Raw genomic sequence first — 26,618 nt, 5'->3', positions numbered from 1 at the left:
TTTCAGTGGTGACCATTGCTGCCATTCCCTGTTTTAAGACACAACATTGCATTTACTGTCATAAGAGAAAACCAGTGTGACAAAACTGTTCATGACAATAAAGCCCGGGGAAAAAATTAAGCCTAAGTTTAATGTGTAAAAACAGTTGATGTATTGTCTTTTATAGGTATCTAAGATTAATGGGAAAGTTGGGAATGTACAATTATTATTTAAAGAGTAACTTAATTCTTGAAAAGTAATATTTCATTACATTCTCAGGTTCAATGTTTCTGTTGGTTTTGGTCACAGGTGCGTTTGTGCACAGTACAGTTGCTCTTACATACATTTTGCTGAGTGTCCTCATTCATTTCTGATGGAATAGTTTTTTATTGTAGGTTCTGCAGACTGTAATTCAGTTAGAGCTGCAAAAAATAGCCAATTAATCAGTTAGTCAATCAACAAGAAATTAATCAGCAACCATATTGATAAGTGAATAATCCTTTTAGTCATTTAAAGGTTCAGTCTACAGAATTGAGTGGACATTTAGTGGAACGGACTTGGCAGGAATTAAATATAATAGTGATTCATTCAAGTGTTTTATATTTTAATTTGTGTATAATCACCTGAAAATAAGAATTGTTGTGTTTTCGTTAGCTTAGGACAAGCAACATAGGGAGCACAGGGAGTGAGTCTTCTTCCCAGGAGCCCACCATGTTTCTGCAGATGTGAAAAACAGAACAACTAGTTCTATAAAAAGCCTTGAATGTATTTTGTCCCCCGTGGTTTCTGCTGCAAACTTAGAAAGGGAGGCTGAGGGGAGGGGTAATCAGTTGGTTGCAATCTGCAACCTCACCACTGGATGTCACTAAATCTTCCACACTGCTCCTTTAAGTAAAAGCACCAGAAATTAGGTTTAAGCTTCTCAAATGTGAAGATTTAATGTTTTTCATACATGATTGCAAACTGACTATGTTTGGATTCTAAATTGTTGGTCAGACTAAACAAAACATCTGAAGGTGTCACCTATGACTTTGTACTATTTTTTTTTACTATTGTTGCCGAACAACTAATAGAGAAGATAACTGACATTGAAATCAATTAATGAAAATAATTGTTAGTGTGTTGATGTGAAATAAGATCATGCTCATTTTAAAGCAATATATTGCATCTGGGAATTGAACATTCCAGCATCATATGCACATGAGATTTTCTTTCACAATTTATTTTGGTTACTAAATCCAACATGATATTGTGTTTTTTAGCCACCAATTCACTGAAAACTACAGCGCAGGAATGATCTCAGGCACAAAAAATGTACTCTGTAGCAGAATTTTGGCAGTAGAATGTGTACGTCCATTCATTCTCATTGTATCGTTTCAATGAAATAATTGAATTTCTTGTGTCATACATGCTGAAACAAGAAACCTGATATTAAATTAACTGTCCTTTGTGAATAAATGTTTGTTACAAGGAGACGGCAATATGACAACTCACCAACTCCACACCAAAGCATCTGCTGATGAGTGTGTAAATACACAAAATATTCAAGGTCTGTTATCTCACCATGCTGCCATCATTCTCATATTTACTCAAATGCAGAGTACCCTTCAAAATGGGCTTTATTTTGTTAACATTTACAGGAACATCACTGACATTAATTTCCACCCGTTACATATGTCTATACTGTACAGATGCAACAGAAAAATCAAAATCCCATCCTCTGGTTCTGAGACTTCTCTCATAGAGAATGCGCTCCAGTCAGTGACAAGCTTCAGCAGTGCAGAAAAAGTTCACATGGGGCGGTCCGCTGTCAGAATCCCTGGGACAGTGGAAGCAACCACGGAGCAAAACGGAAGTTGTCAGCGGGAACCAAATTTATAAAACGCCCGTACACACAAATATTATACTCACAACTAAATCCATGATTAAGTTGCGATTTAGGAAAATATATATATAATGCTGATGCCAACATCTGTAGTTTGTTATCTTTATCCAATTCCGTGTTACGTATACATATATAAAAACCAACATATAATTTATATCTCAATCCAGGGTATGATTGGTATACTTATGGTATCCCTTCAAACTGGAATACATGTAAATCAAGGATAAAGTTTTTTATTTTTAATTTAATACATATACACTGTGCCTCAAGGTTACCAGCCTTGTGCCTCTTCATTGCCCATCCACTGTTAACTCTACACTGTTCAACGTGTCACTATTAACATTCAGTAGTTGCTTTGAGACAGCGTAAACTACAATAATTCACTTCAAACAACCTTATTTAATTTTCTTTTCTTTTTTTATAAAGGGACAACATATGAGTTTCTAATATGATTAGAATATAATAAATAATAATATTTGATCACAATTGTTTTGTTATCTGGTGCACGGCTGGGAACGTCGCATGTCACATCTTCATGAAAGGCAGCGAGAATCAATACTTGCTCCTCTTCACCCATAAGGAAATCAGACCCGCCATGACAGGCAGAGAGAAGGCTTCGTAAACATAAAATATAATTTAGATTTAGTCATCAACACAATGAGTCAGAGACTAACAAACACTCCATGTGAAATTCTTCACATCGCATTCTTACTTTAAAGAAAAAACTGCCAGACTTTTCCAGTATTTCACCTCATTGACCCTATGAATGCATGGAGTGCTCCACCGACCAGCTTTACAACAGGAGCCATTGTACAAGTCTCCCTTCATGCATTTATCTGGCATCTACTCTGCATTAGCAATGCAGACCATTCTTTACAGCTACAGAGGAGAGGCAAATTTGTATTCTGTAACACAAAACTCTGATGTCTCCCAACCAACAAATTAGCACTCGCTGTGACTTTCAATGGGAGAGGGGGGGGGGAAATAAGCAAAACCTAAATGTTTCCTGATAGGTCCGCTTGGGGATAGAGCAAAAGTGCAGCATTGGTTGAGCGAGTATGCAGTAAAACGTGAGACTTTTACAATGGCTACATCTGTTTCTGCAAAACATATACTGTAAAGACATTTACACAGTGTGATGGGAAAATATGCAAACCGGTTCACAAAGAGCAGAATGCTCTGGTCTTAATGCAACTGCACAGTAGGTTCGACATCTATACTGTTGATGTTACTACCTGGAGAACTCTATGCTACTAAGAGATTTTACACAAGTTTTTAGAACAGTACACACAGGTTGGATGAGGATTTGCGCACTGCATTGCTTCCTTAATGTGGCGTTATGGAAAGCTCCCATCTTTTACAGTGATTAAGAATAGCAGGACTCCTCTTTTCTTAAGGTAAATGAGGTGGCCAAGGGTCATCCCACTAGCTCTTCTTGTTTTTGTTGCACGTGTTTTGTCAGTTCAGACACGAACATGCCCTCCCACCCACCTCCTCCTCCGTTCTCCCTGAGAAGGGAGTTTATCTTCATAAGGCCTACCTTTGCTTCATCATCCACCACCAATGCTCAGCTGTCACACACAGGGAAGCTACATAGGACTACATGAAGAACACAACACTTCAACTAATGCACAGTGCAAATAGGCTCCTCCCCCTCTCTTCCATCACAACCTTTCGAGATGAAGAGGCATTGAGGAGAGGTGGGGTAGAGAGGGTTAACTGGTCACCCTGCTTGCAGGCAGCCTTTCTTCTTTTAGTTTATTTTTCATTTTTGGTCTTTCTGGGAATCTCCTTCCCTGAGGGAGGGGTAGGTGGAGTGGCCGAAGGGCTTGGGGGAAGGGCTGGGGTAGGAGAGAGGATTCTACTTGTAGAGGCTCATGGTAGGGCTCTGGTACATGCACATGTAGGCGTCGCACAGCAGCCGTCGGGCCTGGCCTTGGATGCTCTTGGGGTCTAGGGCGTGTAGCTCCTCTGGGGTCATTTTCAGGTAGGCCTCCACTTCTGGACAGGGAGACACCTGGGGGATGTTGAAACCGTTCTGCCCTCCTGCAAAGTTATTACAAACAACATAATAAACAGTGAAGCCGCAACTATGTCATAGTCACAAGTGATTCTTAGGGTTTGAAATCCTAGATGATTAATATACACTGCATCAGATCAAAACACAGTGTGCCACAAGTTTCCAATTGCAGACATGCATATCAAATTATTTATTTAATACTGGTAAGTTATTCCCTTTTTTCATACTATTTATTTAACTATGCAATTATGTTAATAACTATAATTTTAAAAACAATTAAAGCTGAAACTTTGTTGTCAATTAATCAATTAGTTGACAAAACTAGAAATACCACCTTCCATTTTTATGCCTTCACCAAACAGTAAAGTTACATTTTACATCAGTGTCTGTCCAGAATCAAAATATCTGTAGTTAAGATTTTGAAGGAATTTGTATGTGTAATTTCCTTGTATGTGTACACATGTTTGGCCATTAAAGTTGATTCTGACAGACCACAGAGTTATAACCAAGACAGTAGATGATGCTTCAGATATGGGTGTTGCTGCAAAGATGCTACTATTTCTAAAACATGGATGCTTAACACATGTCTCAAACTAAATGTGAAATATGGTCACAATCTCCCCTTTTAGCAGAACATTATGATGTCAAACTGAAGCTGACCTTTGACCTTTAGATAAAAAAATATCATCACTTCACCATTGTATTCTATTAGACTAGAATTTTGTGAAAGCTAATTCTTGAGTTATTGCCAAAAACGCCTTTTATTAAGTCACAGTGACTTTGACCTTTGACCACAAAAATCTAATCAGTTCATCCCTCAGTCCAAGTGGATGTTTGTGACAAATTTGAAGAAATTCCCTGACAGTTTTCCTGAAATATAATTTTCACATGTTGTCTGTTCATCCGTCCATACGGAAAAAATGATGCCTCTGGCCACGGCTGTCTCCAGCACAGAGGGTTAAAACACTCAGCAACTAGTTTGATATGTACCACTCATATAAGCCATTTTTTACATATCATTTGTTTTCCGACTGCATCAACAATTATTCAGAAAATTAATTAACTGATTCATTTTAATAAATGTAAATATTAGGTGCAGCCCTGATAACGATTTTTTTTAAATGGATAGCAGTAGTTATCAGAGTTGCTGTGGCTGTTCATGTTTAATGTCATAGGAAGAAAAGTCACAATGTAAGTCTTACAATACAATATATTCTAACAAACTACAACTTTGGTCCAACGTGTAAACAGTAATTCACAGTGTATGTTTGTTTGGTGTAGTGATTAAGGAGTATAATCTATTACAGAACTTCTGAGGCTCTATCTGTGTCACGAAGTGCTGTAAGATATTTTCTCCAGTGATAATCCCGTGCATATCTTGAAAACAGCTTTGTTTCAAGGATCAGTTTGATGTCATAACAAACCCAAAAATCAAAAGAGCCATGACACCTACCATCACGGTCAGCCATGCTGTCAAAGAAGAGCCAGGCAGAATCTGCGCTGCCGTACTTGACGAAGGCCACGTAGTGACTGGTCTCGATGCACAGCACAGCAAACAGCTCCATCCTCTGGCGGGGAAAACTGCCCTGCCGCCCCGTACCTTCTTGTAGCTCCTTGGGGACGGACAGTTTGCCGTGCCGATGGGTTTTTCGTCTTGGGTGGAGGTGAACCTAAAGTACAAGCAGACACACACACCATCATGATCACTGTTCATTACTGTGGGATAAGTCAGGTAAAAGAAACAAAAAATCACAGAAAGTAAACATTTGATAATTCATGCTGCCAGATGGGCAATTTAGATACAAATCCAATATTATTTCAGCAAAAGCATTCACTCTTGGCAAGAAAGGAAATGAACTGACTATGTGGTACAATCTACAGTAGAAGCCACTCTCCTGCAACATAACTTCTGCATTAAGACAGTGTTATTTCTTTGGATTTGGCGCCACCAAATGGATCATCCTGACCAACACTTTTACACAGCATGATTTTTGTTGAGGTAATGTTGCAACAATGCCCTCTGTTGTTTACCTGTGTATTGCACTTTTCACAGAACTGTTTGATCTTGCCAGCGGTGATATCCCCGTCCTCATAACAGTCTCGGCACTCGTAAAGAGCCAGGCCACCACAGATTCGACATTCCCTGGGAGCTGAACAGTCAAACACACATGTTTATTATTACTGACATACTGCACAGAGGTGTAGTTCTTCAGCAGGTTTGAAAACAAGAAAAAAAAAAAGAGGGTCCTTCATCTCAGTTGATTTGCAGTGACAACACAGTGGAATTTCGTTAAAAAATGCGACAGATCTCTGAATCACCATTGATCGGCAAGAACACATCACATTTACACACAGGGAAAAATAAATTATATACATTAGGTTTTATATATATATTTATATATTAGCCACAACTCACTGTCTTCAAGGAGGTCTGTGATGTCTAACTCTAGCGAGGGGAAAATCTTGTTGAACATTTTGAAGTCCTTTCCAAAGCGGGGCATCTGGATGATAAGGCAGGAGGGAGCCTGGGGGTCAGGAAAAAAAAAACAACAGAGAAAGAGAACGCTTATGTAGTCGTCAACAAAGTAGCGTGGAGATATCAGCAAAGCAAGAGGCTGCCAGAACAGAGCTTGCTCAATGTACTTGTTATCCATCACATTACAGACATGAACAGTTATATATGAAAGTAAATATAGATGACAGACAATCTTGTTCCTTTGAAAATGTGTTACTTTATCGAGGGCAATTAAAGATAAGGAAATGAAGGAATATAAATTGTAAACTTGTATAAATTGTCTCATGATTTGGGCTGAGATCTATGCTCTACATTTCTTGTTTACATTAAGTGGCTGATCAGTATTAGAAACTGAAGTATCCTTTTTGGGATTTCCAGTTTGACACACACACCCCTTTTCTACCAAAGCAGTTCTAGTGCTGGTGCTGGTTCCCAGTCGGTGAACCAGTTGAGAACCAATTTGCTTTTCCAGGGCTACGTCACCGTATACGTTAGTTATGTCGCTGCTTTCCCATAAAAACTCACACCAACTTCGAAGTAACAATAATACAAAGAAGAAGAAGAAGAAGCAACAACAACGACGCTGTTGCTCCTGGCTCTATGAGGAATACAGGACATCATGAAGACAAGCTTACCTGTGTGAAACTGTTTTAACTCTCCAGCACTCCCTCTGCTCTTCCCTTTGAATAACAGCATTTAGATATCTGCATGAAGTGATACTACAGTGTGAACTCTTTCTCTCTGTCTGTCTTACCTAAAAAAGGTTTTCCTTCTGCTCATTTAAAACTGCCAAAATAGATTGAATTATTTAGTTAAATTTGATTTACATAAGATTCAATTACACATACTGTATATATCCTTATCAAGGATATCAAGGAAATAAAAATTCCCACAACCCATTCTGGAGAGGCTAAAAGTGTTTCAGGTGTACTTTTAGAGAAATGTAGGATTGTACAATGTATTTATTGTTTTCTGAAACTTGAACACTTAGAGCCCAAAGCCAACCATAAGTGAACCCTACTTTACACATCTAGCTTATGTTTTCTTATTCTGAATTCATCCTAAACACCACCAGTCCATTTACATTCTTCTTGAGTCTGTTGTCTGCTTTTATTGGATAACAATGTTACATTTTTATTAAACTAGTTACAAAAGTTATAAAGTTATAAAGCAAAGCTGGAATAATAACATTTTTCACTGACATGATTCATTTCTAATGACATCTTATCGCATACTCTATTTCTAATGTCTTTGAATTTGATTAACTTTATTGAATTAAATGATTGGATAATTTTAAAGCAACATATTGTCAAAAAACATAAGTTATCTACATTTTAGAAATATGCTAAGATCTGCTTCAAAGACTATCTGACCCAATGTGATCGTTATTTACTAGTTCAGTCTGACAAATCCAGCAACAAAATGACCAATTGTTCTTTTTATCTCAAGGTAACCAGTTGTTGAAAACATTTAAACAAAATGAAATTCACCTCTGCAAACTTTAAGTCACTGTTGATGAAGGACCACTCCAGGAGCTGCTGGATGGTGGGAACTCCAACCTTGTCTTTCTTGTCCATGAAAATCTGGTAAAAGTAACAGTCCTGGACCTTCTGTCCTGCTGACCTGCAGAAAATGTTTTATTAGTTTATCTTTTCAAATTTAAAGTTGCATTTTTAAAGATGGCAAGCTATCAAGTGGACCGTGTATATTTGCATGTTTTAGGTTATGATTCCAAGAAATTGAGCATTATTAAATGAGGAAACTCATATTTTTGGGGGGGGTTTTGGCTCACTGCAGAATTACTATGGAATTACCACTTTGCCACATAAACCTGTATAACAACACATAAGAGTCATGACCTCTTGCTCTCTGGGCTATTTATTCTGCTCATGTAAATTACAGAGATCCTTAAACGTGACAATAAAGGGAGTTTCCACACTGTGACCAAAAAACTCCCACAGTTAAACCACTGCAGTTCACACGCTGTCCGCTATTCAATCTCCAGTGTAATCACTGCAGCAGAAGTGAAACTTTAGCTGACTGTGTAAATGTACATATTACAGATTTAGAGATGGTCTGGTAAATTTCTGTGGCTTAGCAGTGATGACTTTAGAATTATATTTGCAGAGTCTGCTAAGCAGTCTGCTAACGGGTGGCAACCAGAGATATGTTCATTACTGTATCCTCTGTAATACACATGGTTTTATGTATGAAAAGTAATAAATGCATCATTAAACTATTTCAAGCATTTCTTCTGCTCTGTAAAACTGGCAACTAAAACATTACTAGACTAGAAATACCTCCTTGCGGTTGTATACCTCTGCCAGCCAGTCAAGTTGCAGTTTACATCCATGTCTGTCCAGACTCATAATATTTGTGGTGAGGACTTTGAAGGAATTTAATAAAAGGTATTAAGTGTATTTTCCTTCTATGTGTTCAGATGCTTGGCCAATAAAGCTGATTCTGAGCTCAAAGTTGTAGTCATGACAGTAGACGATGCTTCAGATGTGGATGTTGCTGCAAAGAAGCTACACATTCTAAAACGTGGATGCTTCACACACATCTTCAATCCAGCAGCACAGAAGATCTAAACAATCACCACAGTTTCAAAATGGACATCAATTCAGTATCTGATCAAATGTGAAATATGGTCACAATCTGCCCTTCTGATGTTACAGTGAAGCTGACCTTTGAACTTTTAGATATCATCATTTTATCCTATTAGAAACCTGTGGGAAACTTTGTCATAACGTATTCATTCTTGAGTTATGGCTAAAGTGTGTTTTGTGAGGTCACAGTGACTTTGACCTTTGACCACCAAAATCTAATCAGTTCCTTCAGTGCAAGTATATATAATATCTGAAGATATTCCTTCCAAGTACTCGGGTTAGGGTTAGGGTTAGACGGACAACCCGAAAACATGATCACGCCGGCTACAGAGCAGAGGCATGAAAACAAGGTTGTGCTTGTACCTCTTCTGTGCCTTTGGCCACTAGATGTAGCCAAAGAGGTTTTGTTTTTGTTTTTTTTCAAAAGGCCCTTACCTTAGTTTGAGCAATGGGTCCACCCTCAGTATGTGATGGAAAAGGATATTGAGGAACTCCTCAGGATCTGCAGTACAAGATGAGATTTGAGACTGTCGGGCGCAACATTTCTGTACAAATGCTGCCATACAGTGCAGACAATTTTGTGTATGCTAAATGTATGTATACGTTAAAATTGCTTTTAGCCCGTTTTCTTTTGTTTATCCTGACTTGCAGCATCCATATGTCATTATAAGAAATTGTTTAAAGACTGATAAACAAATGACGTGTCTCATGCTTCTACCTTTTTCTTCAGAAGTAAACCCAGAGGCAGCTTCTACTTTCTCCAGGATCCTTCTTAGCTTCATCACTTTAGTGGCACACACATACCCGTGTCTGGAGGACAAAGACCAATGAGGTTACAGGCTACTTAAACAGCTGCATATTTTAGTGACATTAGCTTGTGCAATTTGCATCCGATGTTACATTCATGGTTTGATAAAGTATAAGTAAAGTATGATAATAAGGAAGAAGAAATAAGCAAGTATAATGCAACCAAGAATATTATGGATTGAAAACCACATTGGTTGTTTTATCTATCCATATTTAAGTGATGTATTAAATCTTATTTAAAAATCTTTAGCATTCAAGGCTAAAACAGAAGTTTTTATCTTTTTGTAAAAAAAATAAAAGTCAGGTGATTAGAAAACCTACAATATGGTCAAGATCAAAAACCCAAAAGCTCTGTAGCTGCAGACTCACATGCGCAAGGGATTGACTATCTCTGTGCGTAATAGCTCTTGGGTCTCTCTGTAATACTCCACGTCAGTCTTTGAGCGTGGTCTCAGCAGAACCGTGTCCAGTACTGAGCTGAAGGAGAAAAGACTGCAGAGCAGAAAACACAACCAAAGGATAAAAATGAATATCTTTTATCTTATTTATCTAAGTTAAATGATGATGAACCTATTTGCTTGGCTGACACCTTGTTCACCTTGTTTAAAAAAAATATACCATCCAAAAGTATTAAAATTGTTAATTTTCATACGAAGCAAATAATGCAGTTTGTTTGTACTTGTTGTGCAGTCAATTAAAATATACTTTTGGTAGCTTGAATTTCCCTGCTTTGGACTTGGAGGTATTTTTTATTACATCTGAACTGTTTAAATTTAAAGATACATTTCAAGACTCCAAACCAGTTGAAGCATATTTAAAGCATGGATCTCCTATAGTTTGGGTTGACTGCTTTGTTCAAAGGCCCTTTGGCAGTATTGGCAGAAACAACAGATGCACCACTGTCCACCAGCCAGCTCACAGCTGGAACACACCCTCCTGTTAGAGTCAGTGGTCAAAATCAAAACAGTTTACTAATATGCCTCTGGGCAAACACAGCACTGTTGGCTGAGAAACACTATCAATCAATATGACTGAGGTCCTAAGACAATGTAATATAAAATGGCATTCACTGTCACTGAAAGTGTTTACTGCTGGACTAAAAGAGCACTGACCAGAAGAGGGTTGAATCAAGGTAGCAGGAGTTGTAGTGGCCCTGGATGCCTTTCTTTTTTCCCACCATGACATCCAGACCATCATTTTCCGTTCGGGGAGGAGTGTTCTCATGTACTACCTCACTCAGGTATCCCCCAAATGCTGCATAAACACAGAGAATACAATTATGAAACCAAAGCATTTGGGAACAATGGGAACAATGAGGAGCCTTTCAAATGTTTTTTTACTGTCCTAATCATCTTCATTTGTCCTGCTGACTCACCAATGGAGTTACAACGCTCTATAGGGTTGGAGGAGTGGTGCAGGGATGGGAAGCGGGAGTCGGGCCGGCAGCACTTGAGCTTCACAAACAGGGCTTTTTTGGGAGGGCAGGTGAAGTACCGCGTACCTTTGAAGGTGCCGTCAGTGCAACCAGGACACTCTTCTTCCTGGAGGAGAAAGTCAGTCGATATCACATATCACAAATTTTGTCTTTGCAATTTGTACAATATACAACATCTTCTGTCCTTACACCTTTGATTCCATTAAGTAAAAAACAAAAAACACGATGGTCATACTGTATGTGAATCAGAGTTAGACTCAGTAATAGTAGTTAAAAGCTGCAGCAGCAGTTATCAACAGAACCGAGTAAAGGTTGCGTGAATAAGCGGGTTGGGTGGGAGGCTCAGGTTTCAATACATTACAGTGAATAGCAACAACAAAAGTAGTGTTTCAAGCTGAAACAACTGAACAACATACCGAAAGCATGAGGTTATGGTGGTGAGTGGGGGGATTTCAGCTTGTAACGGCAGCAGTAGCAATGAGATGTATCAAGCCAGAAATTGAAATTGATCCTTCTGTTATGGGAATTTCTGTGTAGTGTGGTGTGTAGTTGCCAATCAGATAAATCTACTGATCTGATTTCACTAAAGAAATTTGCACTGCTTACACAGAGATTGAAAACAATGCCAGCCCTCTGTTTCTCAATTTTTTTTGATCGTCACTCAGAAATTGTAGAAAAACTTGCAAGTCCCACAGTGCTCACACCTACTCATGCATAGGTCCCAAGTATGGTGTTGATCAGTTAAATGTGTCAAATGTAACAATAAAGGAAGGATCACATGTTGCAAGTCACAGCCTGAATCTTGCAAATGTGGTGAAACAGGCATTTGGGTTGCATTAATGACTCCATGTTCCTATCTGAACCCAAGGTGAGAGCTTAAAGCTGTCAATATGTATTAATAGTTCAAAATAGGGGAAACTGAAATAATCAGGCTTGAAAAACTGCATCGAAACAAATTAATGGAAATGACCAAGACGGGCCCATTCTCACACATGCACGACTACTTAAATGTCAAACAAACACAGCCTAGGTTTGTAGTGCCACAAAGCACAACAGTTAATACAATATTATTTTTAACACTTATATGTATGTTTATCTGATACTATATATGTGAACTTTCAAGTTTACATTACTGTGTTGTCTCACCAGCTCCAGCCCAGCCAAAGGCTCCAGCAGGCCAGGAGGCAGACCCACCCAACGGATGACACCACACAGTGGGGGATTCTCTTTCACCTCCACTAAAGAGCCCACCTCTAGACCTGGCTGACCTCGGGGAGGTGTCGGCGGCCGCGGCGAGGGAGGTGCAGCAGGTGATGGGGGCTCGGGCTGCTCTCCCATCACTGACTGCACAGACAGGGAGAGAGGCCCATGACTCATGCTGTCAATGGGCCCAGTCTTCCGGTTCAAGCTGAAGGGCAGAGAGTGGAACTTGTTGTCACTGGACAACGAGCCAGAGGGTGGGGCCCTGGAGGGCGGTGAGGACTGGTTGAAGTCTGGGGGGGTGTCAGTAAGTGACTTGGCAGGGTCCTCCCCAACTGCAGGAGAGAAACCAGAAACCAAAACTCAACCTTCATATCATGTAAACTGTCAGTCCTTAAAGAGTAACTTAGCAACAAGCTGAGAATCCTGGTTTCACTGAGGTCTTCTGGTTTATGTGCACATGTAACAGGGATGTAACAGTGAACACACTGGGAACAATTCTACTTTAATGCAACGACCACTGGAGATCAGCAAAAGCAAGATGTTCAGCTTGTGTTCAGTTATTCATTAATAACACCATATTAGAAGGGAACCTGGACACATTTCCATCTTTAAGTATTTCAACCAAAAATTTTTTTTTTACAGGACATTTTCATACTTAGGCCATATAAAACCTTTTTGTAACATGTTAATCCAGTTTATGCTCATCAGCATAGCAGAAAACTTTTCTTACTGTATGCTGCTCAATTTGCACATTATGCCTACTATTTGCAAGGTTTTATAGCCATCACATGCAGCAGAGAGAAACTTATTGCTGAGTTATAAAAATATCTGGAAAAATATCAAGCAAAAGTCTCTATATTCTCGAGCTATTTTAAAACACAAGTTAGCTATAGTTGGAGAGACTTACTCTTCAGGTTAGAAAGGTGACTTAGCAATGTCACTTTGTATGTGATATTGTGCTGGCCAGTGCCAGATGTGACAGACCACACACTATAGGCTGAACTAACATGATTGTTTTAACATACAATATACTGTACAGACATACAATATGAAATCACCATTGCTGGGGAAGTGATGTGGCAGTCTGTAGTTGGGAGGGGATGTGTTGTTGACATTTGAAAGAGAAGAACATCTTTAAAAGATAATTATGGAATGGCATAGTGTTATGTGTATAGTGCTAAAACAACTGATCCAAAGCTCATAAAGATTAACCCTCATTAGTCTTGGGGGAACAAGTCTCCATCCAGGCTCAAGTATTTAGCCTAAGTGTGAAAATGCCCTTACTTGAGGTGTGATGTCTGGTATGCAGACTTATTTTCCCAATTACAGTGTTGCTGCACTTCATTCACAATTTTCAGAGAGGTCACATGTGGAATTCTCTTTCTTTGATAATGTAGTATGACTTATGCACAAGTGCTTTGTGGAACAAATCACACCTTTCAAAATACAGATTATTCAATGTAAAACAATGTGTTTGTGGAAGGGGAGTGCCACCCTGTGTAATAATTCACACAAGAAAAAATCTTTGAACAAGGAAATTTGAGTCAATACAGACACAATCTTTGCTAAAAATAAAAACTGGAGGTATTGTGATGTCACTGGGAATAAATATCTGATGCTGCTCTAAAAGTACTTTTTATTTCATTTATGTACCAGCTGTCCTTGAACCAAAACGTGGAATTACTGGAACTTTACACATAACCTTTTGCAGAAGTGAGATATTAGTGAAATTATGTCCCATTAGTTATCTCAATGCTAAATTTACTGGCAATGAGACCACCACTACACCATTATCATACTGTAATAAAGGTCAATAAATGTCATTTTTTACACAGATGGTCACAAGAACTATATTTAAACAATACAGATAAATCTTTTAATATTTAATTCACGATTGTTTGTAATTCTGGTGTGACAATTCCAACACAAAGTATTTGATGGCTGAAGAAAGTCATCACAGCATTTATTGTCTGAGTCACCCACTGACATCACAAGCTCATAGTTTTTCCTCTGATTTCTTACTTTAAAGAAAGAACGATGCAAGATCACAATAACGTGAATATCATGAATTCTTGAAGTGGGTGGCACTCGCCTTTAAGCTTATATATCCAAACAGACAGTTATTGACTACACTATTCCCACGTTGAGAGGACCACATGAATTTGATGACTGGCCTGATGGCTTTGTGACAGAAATGAAAACACCATAAAGAAAAAAAAACGTAACTCAAACGGTGAAATATTCCCCCTGAGAAAGATGATTATACATTCACAGATGAGTAAGCAGTTGTGAAAACACCAAGTCAGCTATTTGTGACACCCACCCATTCTGATTGAATACAAATAGGAAAGAGAGAGTTTATATGTATTAGTATTAAAATACTATTGCAGGCACTGAAGTGACCTATTTTTGCCTTGATAGCAACACTAGAATTATTGTTACACTATCAGTTTTAATTATAGCGTTTGGTCACTTCATATTTGCCAGAGAACTGACACACTTACCCCACTTTTCTTTCTTTTTTTGTAAAAGTTCACAGGTTTTGAAGAAAATTCATAGTTTTGTATTTATTCATGATTAGGATATGAATCATATCAATAATGTGACTATAAACAGAGTAACAAGTTAACATTCAGAATGCTGTAAATCACACTTAGTGGCACTCTGCCTGCCATCCTTTAGTCTACAAGAAACACTGTGATTTGACTTATTATCAAATTCTTCACAACTGACATGTATCAGTGATGACATGGGCAATGGATTTAGATTAAAAATAAATTTAAAAATCCACCCCTACACCAACTGAAATACAAAAACAATGACACAATGTGCTGACTGTATTAGTCAGCTCTGACACCAGAGATGAAGGCTTTTACTAATGCTTTGACCAGCAAATAGTATCATGCAGAAAGTTACATCTTTTAACTGTGCTCAGCAGCCAGTTAAGGTGTAATCTGCAGCAATGTTTGCAGCATTATTAAAAGCCGTAGACAACACCAGTGACTCCATGCAGGTGGCATTCCACATTGAAATGGTGATGAAGGATATGACTAGTGGAAACACCTTTACAGCAAGCTACTGCTTTTTCTGTTAGTTACTTCAAGCCTGTTGTAACGTCTTGCTGCTACCTGTGCATTCAAGCAACTAAAGTAACAGTAACAGTCCTCCTGCTTATGCAGAATTAAAAGGATTTTTTTGTTACAGCACACAGTTATTACAGTACATGACCGTTATAGTACACATGGTGTTTAAAACAGATCTTCTATGGAACTCCATTTCTCCCACGTGTTTAATAAAGAAAAAGATTTAGTGGACAAAACCTCTATTTTTCATGACTTAAGGTTTTCTACTGATTTTGGAGGGGAAATGCCACAATTCTGGAATTCAAGTCAAGCATATCAACCCAGGTTTCTGCAGCATTTTTAGTCAGATGTATGTATCACAGACCACATAAAAAGTCAGTTTCTCTAAATGTGTCACTCTACACTAACTGTGAGAGTTGTGTATGCATATACCACCCCCTCATTTTTTTATGATCCAAGTCTTTTTAATTTTGTATGAAACAACTTGGGGAGATGCCCCGTTTAACAATGACATATACCTAAAACTTTAAAAGAATTAGTCATTAACCCTCACTTTTCATTTTTACACACCATGTCTAAAATATACTCTCTCTTTTGTAAGCCTCTGAAATCTATTTCTGTTTGTGGATCATCAGATCAGTTGTGTTGGTGGTATCTCTGATATTATCCAGCGTGGTGAAGACACTGTTTCAGCACCACAGCTCCATTTAGTTGCTGTTTGAAAGCATATTAGTAAGCTCACTTACTAAGTCAGCTTCCAAGCAAAAAGTATACATATATCAAATACAACACATATATGGGGTGATTTGGACAGATGGTCTCTTAAATAATGCTTACATACTGTTTATGAGTTACTCTGAACTCATAGAATCTTCTCATAAAACTATTATGAGAGACTGTACCTCATAATTACACTAAATACTAGATGTAGTATTAATGTAAATTATAAAATATTAACTACATATGTTGTTATGTACCTCAGTTGTGACATCTTGTTAGAAACTCATTGTTGTGATCTTGTATTTAAACATTATGAAAAACCTTAAGTCATCTGACTAAAAAACATTTTAAAAAATGTTTTAAGTATGTGCCACATGTTTTAGAGGGTGGAAGAAACAGGTTCCTTTTCATGACTAATGTCTATACCATCTTCTACAACTATTACAAATTGATTCAACTAAATGCTGGTTTTGGAGGATACTTCTCTTTAGAGTAAGCCACAGTACCAGAGTGCACACATCTTTCATCTAAGGGTTGATAATCACCCCTCATTCATGGCAATGTTAGTGTGTTAAACTGTTAAATAGATCAGTGAGTAGCTTGTTGTAAACAGGAGCTTGCCGCCAAGATGGTTGACATCCCACAAGTACCCATATTTTACCTTCATCAATGTACCATGTGCTTTTGGATTTTGGCTGGACTGGAGGATCAAGAGAGCTGCCATTTAAAGTATAGTAAAATTCAGACTTGGTCCTACTGCCACACTGATGACCTAATCCTGTAAGTAACACAAGTACATGAAAAAAAAAACACACAGATATAAGCAAAATGTATATGTGCTCATGTGTGCATTGTGTAAGTGTGTGTGTGTGTGTGTGTGTGTGTTCATGTGTGTTTTGTCTCTGTGTTTCAACAGTAGGCATAATGAGAAATAAAAATCTTAAGAAAAGGGTAAATTAATCTGAAACTTAAGACAGTTTTCTCTAGAAAAGAAACACAAGAAATTAGGATATAGACACGTTCCATTCACATCAAATCAGTGCAGCTGCAGCCGGAATGTCTCATATTTTTCTGTAAAATGGAGTTAAGCCCTCTGTTAGTGTTACGTCTTTAAAGGGACTTTCCACCAAACATGTTTCAAAGGTTGTTAATCTTCACTTTGCTTCCCTAAAATATTGCACGTTTCACAAAGATGTTCTATGTAAAAAAAGAAACAAAGAAAAAAACACCTTCTATGAGGAAATGCTTAAAAGGGATAATCTGAACTGCCAAATCAGAATCTGTGAAGACATTTTCAGAAAAAGAGCCTTTCGACTACTTGTTTATATTTGCTGAATCACAACAAGACAATGTGATGGGATGCCCCTTTAAGAACCATCATTCTACCAAGCTGAGGGTATGTCAGTTAGGTTTATATCATAACAGCAGTGCAGTACCTTTGCTCTTTGGTTTGCTTTGGCCAGAGGACGACTTGTCACTGTTGGTGCCTCTGGGGGCAAAACTGTGCTTTTGCAGCCTTTGTTCCTGCATGGAATATTCTGCACAGCCCAGAAATACATCCACATTAGAGGCACAGCACCCCTGTCATCCTTCAACTACCATGCACTACAACGTCTATACAAGTATAAAGTATCTCTTGTACAGTCCACTTGCAATGTATGTAAATTAATGTTGACCCCATTGCTTTCCCTGACACTGCAAAAGTGTCAAACAAAACAAATCAAGAGCATATCTTGCAAATTTTGATGACTGGCTTTTAATAGCCGAGAAAAGTTCTCAAGACTTAATTGAAGTTTTCTTACACACAGGCAACAGGAATAAGCAGTAGCTGAAGTGGTCTGCCATGTGTAATGGTGTGTAGCGCTGCAGCCAGTGAAGTAATAACCTGTGATGATTAGCCAGTCACAACAAATAGTGTGTTGCTTGAGGAATGTCCAAGGCTTAAAATATTGTATTTAATTGCAAGTACGTGACCATGTACAAGAGATAAACTTTACTATTTTTTTTGCGTACCACTTTGCAAATAAAGTTGACATTCACAAATGAGGATTTTAACTTTCTAGTATTTTACAGCTCTACTTAGAAACAAAGTACACTTCAGGTAGCCTGTCTACAGATAGCAAAAGGAAGGGGGAGATGACATGTTTGTGAAATTACCAATCCGGATTCTCTAAATTTCCTGAATGTAAGCCTGAATAGTCACAGAGGCGGCAGTAGCGCACATAAACAAATCAATATGCCAATGTGGAGAACAAAGAGCCTGAGTATCTCACTTGACTTTCAAAAACAAGTGAGACATCAACACAAAAGGCTCTCTGTTCCCGCTGCAAGCAAAACACAAACTCAGAATGCTCGGAAGGAGCACAGAGCTGTTCCAAACGAAGGAATGCTTAATGTTTTTTGGATAAATGCTGAGGTTTCGATGACATGCGCGAGGTACAAAAACAGGGACAGATACTACTGTAGGTGACTCACCTGGCATTACGTCACAGATGGGGACGAGTCGAGTGTGCTCCAAACTGGCAAAATTACACAGCAGCTTCCCGTCAAACACACCATCCCAGTCCCCGATAGGATTGTCCTGAAAGAGTTGGAGACATGAGAACCTTATAACTCTCTCAAATGCTCTTCATCTTGGTAAAAGCTTGTGCCATACAAATGCCTGACTCCCACAGCAGCTCCTTCTCTTAGTATCCTCTTGCTGATTAAAGAGGTGAAGGTGTATTGTCTTATCACTCTAATCCAAAATTGACTCTTGATCCTCCTTATTATGATAACCCAACTGCTCATCTCATCTTCTTCACCCACAAAATAGAGCTTCCAACTCAAAATCTTCCACCTGAAAGCTCTACTTTCTCTGCAAGTGCAACCATGCTATTCTTCTCGAGTTTGTAATCCGGGATTCTGCTCCGGCGGGATCATCTAAAGTAAGTGTGAGGCAAGTGCCACCAGTGAGAGAAGGCAGGGCGAGGCTGGACGCAGAGTGAGGCAGAGCAGTGGGCTCTCCTCAGCTGCCTGCTGGCCCCTTGCCATGCTGTTGGGTCATACAGCACTAAGTCTTTACCTCACTCCCCGCGTGACTGCCTTGCCTTTGTGTGGGTGGCTCAGATGCACTGAGTGGGCTGCTGCTGCTGCTGCTGTTGCTGTTGGTGGTGCTGCTGCTTAACGATCAGCAGTCAAATGCCTCAGTTATGTGTTTCAATTTCTCTGACTACAATAGCACTCCCGCCTGACAACAGTAGTCATAGATACCAGCTACTGTGATCCCAGGCAACAACACGTGGCCCCTAAACGTACGAGTGAGCACTCATAACAAACCAAGACAAAAATAAACAAAAACAAGCATGTCATGACAGAAAACCTGAAATTAAATGTGATCATTTGACTCTGCACTTTTAAACTGATTTTTGTAACTTTCCGCACGTTGTCACCCTCTGCTGAAATGAGAGCGACTGAAATAAAGATCACAACTCTTTTGCAGTACTACAGTAAAATGTGCCTGTCTTAACATCCAACAAATGATACCATGAAAATCACATGAAATACCAAGGGTCAACAAATACATTGTACTGTAAGCTAGTGAAACCATTCACACTGTCATTTTACAAATGCTTAAAAAATACCTTCACCAACTTCAATAGCTACTATCTTACTGACAGCAGGAGTCCTAAAGTTCACATTTAACTTTGGTTTGAGCCACAATTAAGTATCATTTTCTTTATTCATTAATTTGTTGTATAATCTATACATTGTTTTGTTCTGTATGATGTCAAACAATTTTGTAAAGTATCCATCAATTTCACAGAGCCAAAAGCATTGACTTCAAATTAATTATTTTGTGCAAACTACATTGCAAAACTATTAAAAGGTGCAAAATTTACAATTATTAAGCAGCAAATCTTCACATTTTATAATGTGGAAGCAGCCGATGTTGAGCATTTTTGCTTGAAATTTTCCATTTACCAGAGTCAGCATTATTATTCAGTATTTATTCCAGCACCCGCCTAGAGGTACAGGAGGTTGTCTGGGTTGTGGTTACCTAGACTCTCGTTAGAAAGAGTCCTTCCTTACCATGTCAACTCCCACGTAGTAACCCAGGCTCTCATTGCCTGGCAGCAAGTCACAAAAAATGATGGTGCCTCTCTCTGGTCCCTCCCTGGTCTGCACTAGGACCCTAGAGTTGATCTCCAGTGGAGGGTAGTCCTGGTCCTCTTCCACCAAATTAACGTGGTCCACCTCCAGCTTGCCCAGGTTGTCGTCATCATCATCTTCCCAGAGTTCAAGTTTGTCCAGTGCCACAAACACGCCGCACTCATCCTCACAGCGGAAAAGTTGGCGGCCCTGGTAGGAGCCCTCCGTGAAGCCCTGGCCCCGGCCCTCCTCCTGGGGAAAAAGAAGTGGAAGAAAAATGAAAGTGGAGTAAAAATGAAAGGAGCAGAGAAAGAGGAGCAAGAGATGAGCAACTTATTGTCATAAAAAGGAGGGCAGGTACAAAAGCTGCTTGCTCAGCATTGTTCAGGGAAAGGATGTCAACATCATAGAGCTGTGAGAGCATGTGATCGATTGCTGCAGCAGGAACACAACTTGGCTTACTGCGATGATAAATACATTCACTAGATGCTCTTACAAAACATACTGTTACATATTGAGCTTATTTTGGTGGCTCCTTTAAATATGAAAAAGTGCCAAGTCACTATATTTACTGGCATATATTAACAAAAAGGACACAGAGATCTCTATTTGGCAAGAGGCATTAAATCAGAATTTTATCTGAAGCACATGTGCTAACTGAAGTCTTTATGTTGAGCTGCAGTTTGAATGTTTGAGCTCCATCAGCCCACTCAAGAAGACGACAGCTGAACTCAGTAGAATAAAAACAACATTGTGCTGCAATAAGCAACCCTTTGTATTGTGCTGCTTACATACAGAACAAATGGCATGACAGTCATATAATTGCATAAATACTGAGATTAAAGGAGTAGTTGCCGCAGAAATGAAAGTGCTGTCATTATCTTGCTCACCCTCATGTCTGTCAAAACACTGCTGCTCTGTCATTCTCCTCGAAAAATATTTGTAGCCAGTCTGTAAAACTCATGAACCAGCCAAAATTGACCATACAATTAAAATTGTGGAACATAATTCAAGTGTTCTAAAGCAAAAAATGAATATAATCATGTCAACATGTATAATTAGGGTCATATGTTAAAAAACATTTTGTATGGATACATTTAAATGTGTGAATATGTAAAATATATGAACAAATAGATTTCATTTTTGAATCAGAAAGTAGCTGTGCATTACTTTTTTGGAACAAGATATTTTCCAATTTGAAAAAAATTTCACACAGAACTCCCCAAGGTTTACAAATATCCTGAATAGCCAGTGGGGATGCTCTGAAACACTGGGGCATATCCGCTGAAGGCACTGTAGGAATAACCCAACTAAGCTCCAAACTTAACAACGCTCACGAAAATTCCTTTTCGCTGTCACCCTTGCGAAAGCTTCCCACGCAGTGCTTGATGAAACAAAAGTATTTGTACTAGTAGGTTTGATGTGTAATCATATGGGGCTTTTCCATTATAGAGTTCAAGCACTACTCGGCTTGACTCGACTCGTTTTTTTTTTGCTTTTCTATTAGGGATAGTACCTGGTACCTAGTACTTTTTTTAACCTGCTCTGCCAAGGTTCCAAGCGAGCTGAGCAGATACTAAATGTGACATCAACAGACTGCCGGCCACTGATGGGTCAGACCGTCCAACAGCGTTACAGCCATACGGCTCAATTTTCTTGCTTTGTGTGTGACAAAAAGCCACATACAGCAGCAAGTACACCATCGCCTCCATGTCCTCCATTGTTTATGTGTTTTGTGTCACGTATAAAACGAAGTCACGGCAGTTTCGTGCAGCCATGCTATGACGACCCCGCCTACGTTGAGTAGGTACTATAGTAATGGAAAAGGTTGTTCCTGGTACCAAACCGAGTCGAGTCGCGCAGAGTAGTGCTAGAACTGTATAGTGGAAAAGCGCCATTAGTTTACAACCAGTTTCACACAAGTTAACATGGCTCCTATGCACAAAACTACATTGTGGTCCTTTGACGAGGTGCAGACGTTCCTGTGTGTGGTGGCAGACGACCCTGTCCATGTTGAGGAGGCACTTTGAAGTAATGGAAAACGACATAACTGGTACCAAACCGAGTAGAGTCGAGCCGACTTACAGTGCTAGAACTGTATAATGGAAAAGCACCATTAGATTTGATTCATAGCTGTAAACTTGTGGGAACTTTTTTCATCCACAAACCTGATGTGTAACCGCAAACCTTTTCTTTTAATTAAAGACCTTTGTGCATCCATCTTCTTTATCCACTAACATATCGGATATTAATGCGCAAATCTTTTTCCTTTTTTCACAAAATGTCATGCACAGCAACAGATATCCTTAGAGATTCAGTAAATCTATTTTTTCAGATATTTTTTACACAAAAATTTGAATGTATTCACAAAAAACCTTTTCACACCGTCAGATATGGTGATACACAGCTAAAATACTAATGACTTTTAATCCATATACAATGCAGAAGATGCAAAGATGTGACCCTGTTAGTACAAATTCAATACCAATATGAACATTGGGCCTTTCATTTTGCCTTAGTAGTGCTGCTTGGTGCTCTATACAAATAGCTTCAAATAGTCACCAGAATACCTTTACAAAAGTCAGCAAATACTTTGATTTGTTTCAAGGCCCATTTTTTTTCTCCAAATGTGTGATGTATTGTGTTTACAACTTTCAAACACCGTACAAGCACAAGCTAATGAGGCACACACGACAGCAGCAAGACACTTGTGTGTAGGCAGGATCTGGATGAATAAATCTGGTGTTACTCATTGCATTTTTTCCCTTTCTGTTAGATAAGTAGGTACTAAAGTCGACTAAGTTTAAAACAGTGGACTCACGCTAGAAAATCAATGTTCCTCACAAAATCACACGTTCCTCTCTGACTTTCTTAAGAAGAGCAGTATAAACACTTCATTGAGTTGCTACTGCCATGAGAACTTTCACTAATAAAGGCTTAGTGTACACTGCAATGTTTGTACTTCTGCTCTTAATATACAATTCAAGCAAGAAGTTTTTGTGAGGAACACATTATATATTTGCCGGGGTAAGTGAAACACTGTTAGGAAATAGGGCGTAATGCAGAAAACGTTATTTGGGTCAAATCACCTGATTTCAGGATATTCTCAAGAACCTGTTCCTGGCTTCTTCTGATGTTTTGGATAACAAATATAGATGCTATCTGTGTTTTAACTGATAAAAAGGCATAACCCTAACCCTAACCATTTGAAAGCTAGGCTGCAATCATCAGACTCAGGCCATTAATGTGTATACAGTAGGAGCTGTGTTTTTGGGTTATTTTTGTAATTTTACTTTTGGTTTCACATTTCCTTTTGTTTGGTTGGATATCAATATTTCATTTTGAAAAAATCAGGATTATTATCAATGTCGGTATATTGTGACATCCCTACTTCAAGGTTTTCTTATGTTTTTTCACATTTTCCTCCGTTTTACATACATAGCTACAGTCAGTACAGGGCTGTGCTTTGAGTGCTTCCAAATATACATACAGGTGATCCATGCTGTCCTGTGTAGACACATGGAGCACTCACTGATACTGCTCGGTCAAACATGCAACTTCCACGTTATCACAGCAGACTTTTATGGCCCATGACGCTTTTTTGAAGAGCACATTGAGATGGACTTGTGTGTCAAATTTCAGTGTGAGGTGCGTAGCCTTTCCAAAAATTCAATTTTGGGGCATTAATTACAGTGCAACCATCTGGTAGGTTGGGGTCCTATTTCTTGGGAAGCACATGCACATCACTCACAGTTATTGGGCAAAGCTTAATGGTTTTCACTTATTCCAGAAAGTTGAGCTGCCAACATTTTAATTGAATGGCACCTGGATAATGGATAGGAGGGCACTGGCGTAAAAAAGCTTGGGAACCACTGGTCTATTTTATTGTAAGAAAATCCTGAAACAAATATAAACATCAAGAGTACATTTCCTAATATACAGTTTAAGTTTATGCTGTGTATCTATTGTAATGAGCTCAATGAATGCAGAGCAAACACAAAATAAGCATCTACCCACTTACCTCCCAATTAATAGAGAAAAAAAGACAAGAATTCTCACCAGCAGCTCAACTCCAAACCAGATTCCAGAGAGGGCTCTGTCAGGGAGCAGCGAGCCCTTAAAGCGGACCACACCAGGCAGAGAGTCATCTCCTGAGCGCAGCTGGACACGCACCTTAGAACCACAGTCAATATCACGGACGCGCTCTAGTCGAATCTTGTTACAGAGCAGGGCATATCGCTCCTCACAGTTGGTAATAGGAAACAGCAGCTCAGCCAGTTTCTCGTCCAGCTCCAGGACGTCCCGCTCATCCAGGCTCAGCACCACATTGGTCTGGTCCAGAATACGGAGACTTTTCTTGCCCTTGCAAGGGGGGAGTGTGCGCCCCAAGCTGTTGCGCTCCTGGCAGGCCTGGCCGAGGCTTCCTCGGGGGATCCTCAGGGTCTTCTGGGGAGGCTTCTCCACCGTACACTCCTTCACCACCATGTAGAAGCGCCAGTCCTCCCTGAAGCCCCCACCGGGCTTCTCCTGGCTCCACAGGGCAGAGCTCATGGCTGCATGCTAGGCAGGAGGTCCAATGTCAAGGCAAGCTTGACCTGTGGTCTGTAATAAAGAATAACATTTGATATTTAAAATATATATGTATATTCAAGCCAGCTCATGTTAAAACATGTACAACTGAAAAGACAGAAGTGAGAATGCTTAATAAATTACAATACAAGATTCTTCAAAAATGTATTATGAATAAGTCACAACATAGTTAATTCTCAAGACTTTCCAGTGTAGTTTTTAACCCAGGAGGGATGCAAACCGACAACAAAATAATCACAAATACACCCAGTTGCACACACTGCAGTGCATACCGTTATATTGACATTGATATTTGACATTTGAAGCTTTTCTATAGTTGTGGATACAGTGTTCCCACAACAAATGAAACACAAATACAACACTGACAAAGACCTAAATGAAGGAGGAGGAATGCACAATTCACTGCACAAACACTACTTCAGATAGTAACAGTGTACATCTCATCACTAAGCACAGGCTGAAACCATAGACTGTAGGCTGAAACCAGCTACCCGGCAAACTGTTTGGTTCATTTGCATAAAAGCAGACAAAGGCTTAAATTATTCTTCATGTGAAATGTAATCACTCCTGAGGGTCTCCGCTGTGTATTCTCCCCTCTACAGTCCTGTCATCACTGTACAATGCCCCTGTTTTTAAAGGACTTCGTGTGAAATTGCTCATATCTCCTGATTTGAATATTCTAAAAATAGGCGATGAGCAGACAGTTGACTTATTCTGGCACGCAGGGGTAAGACTCGCATACCAGACAAGTGGACTTCCCCTGATGACACCTCGGATATGATGATCAGCCACCCGACACAGTCAAAAACTCACACTACGTCCGTAATTAGTTTAGCGTGACGGTGAAAGGTTGTTTTTAAGTTATTTGATTTATTATCATACTGTAGTTTTGTCAATGAATGATGGCACGTCAACGTCGGTGTAATAACAAATTAACGTCCAGATAACACAGGGAGAGAAATGAAAGTAATTTCCACCTGACATGGGCTCGCCGCTGACCTGATTAGACAACAGTGGGTGTTGTTTTCAGGTGACAACCACAGCGTTGATACAGTTTTGATTATTCAAGCCAGCGTCTCTAAACAGTAATATCATGACTGGTTTCATGAACATGCAGTGTGTCATCATCTAGAAAAAAAACTGTCAGTCAAAGGCCCTTTAAGAGAGGGAAGTAGCTAACGTTAACGTGCACCAATAAGTCTTTTACGTTTAACGCCAACGACATTGATACCTTACCTTTGATACGCGTTAGTTCAATTAGATGTCAGAGGTGACTGTCATTTCAAATGTCCATCTTAATTAGATACAGGCCTCTGACAACAAGAGCGATTCCTCCCGTGATAACCTCTGATTAGCTCAATTGCTAGCTAATGCTAGCGTCCTAAACAGCCAAGTATCACGCTAAAGTTAGCCTCGCCAGCTAATGAACTACAAAGCAGGCCGGCAGAGGACTGCCACCCTCCACAGTATGCTAACAGCATTTAGGTGAACCTGTTCTCCACGGGAAATACGTAAAATCATACAGTGTAACGCTACAGCTATGAGATATATTATTTACAGGAGACCGACCTCACTAAACTGAATGTAAAACGTCATGAAACTCCAGGCCAGGCATTGGTCGAGCGCTTTTCTCTCTCGCGC

At 39.3% G+C, this 26,618-nt stretch overlaps 1 protein-coding gene across 2 annotated transcripts; it reads right to left on the bottom strand.

Moving 5' to 3' along the window:
* Positions 1–1,586: 1,586 nt before the first annotated feature.
* On the bottom strand, positions 1,587–26,539 carry cylda (cylindromatosis (turban tumor syndrome), a). Of its 2 annotated transcripts, XM_053318221.1 has the most exons (16): positions 26,214–26,539; positions 24,447–24,989; positions 20,328–20,639; positions 18,732–18,837; positions 17,693–17,794; positions 12,397–12,785; positions 11,191–11,356; positions 10,928–11,069; positions 10,185–10,307; positions 9,727–9,818; positions 9,444–9,510; positions 7,890–8,022; positions 6,301–6,409; positions 5,916–6,034; positions 5,338–5,554; positions 1,587–3,910 (listed from the first exon to the last, which is right to left on the bottom strand). In XM_053318221.1, exons 2-16 carry the CDS (start codon positions 24,936–24,938, stop codon positions 3,726–3,728), a joined length of 2,754 nt encoding a protein of 917 aa, XP_053174196.1. In that variant the 5' UTR covers positions 24,939–24,989; positions 26,214–26,539; the 3' UTR covers positions 1,587–3,725. The 2 variants fall into 2 exon arrangements, with proteins under 2 accessions (XP_053174196.1, XP_053174203.1); XM_053318228.1 differs by lacking the exon at positions 17,693–17,794.
* Between the last annotated feature and the right edge of the window lie 79 nt (positions 26,540–26,618).

This window comes from Scomber japonicus, chromosome 1 (assembly GCF_027409825.1).
Source record: "Scomber japonicus isolate fScoJap1 chromosome 1, fScoJap1.pri, whole genome shotgun sequence".
Taxonomy (NCBI): Eukaryota; Metazoa; Chordata; class Actinopteri; order Scombriformes; family Scombridae; genus Scomber; species Scomber japonicus.
Note: the sequence above shows the minus strand (reverse complement) of the source record. Positions and strands in the feature narration are given on the sequence as shown.

Coding starts and splice junctions, on each gene's coding strand:
- cylda (XM_053318221.1), bottom strand. CDS start 24,938: ATGAGCTCTGCCCTGTGGAGCCAGGAGAAGCCCGGTGGGGGCTTCAGG. Junction 20,640..24,446: donor GGTTTGGAGTTGAGCTGCTG/GTGAGAATTCTT, acceptor CTTTTTCCCCAG/GAGGAGGGCCGGGGCCAGGG. Junction 6,035..6,300: donor CACAGACCTCCTTGAAGACA/GTGAGTTGTGGC, acceptor TTGACTGTTCAG/CTCCCAGGGAATGTCGAATC.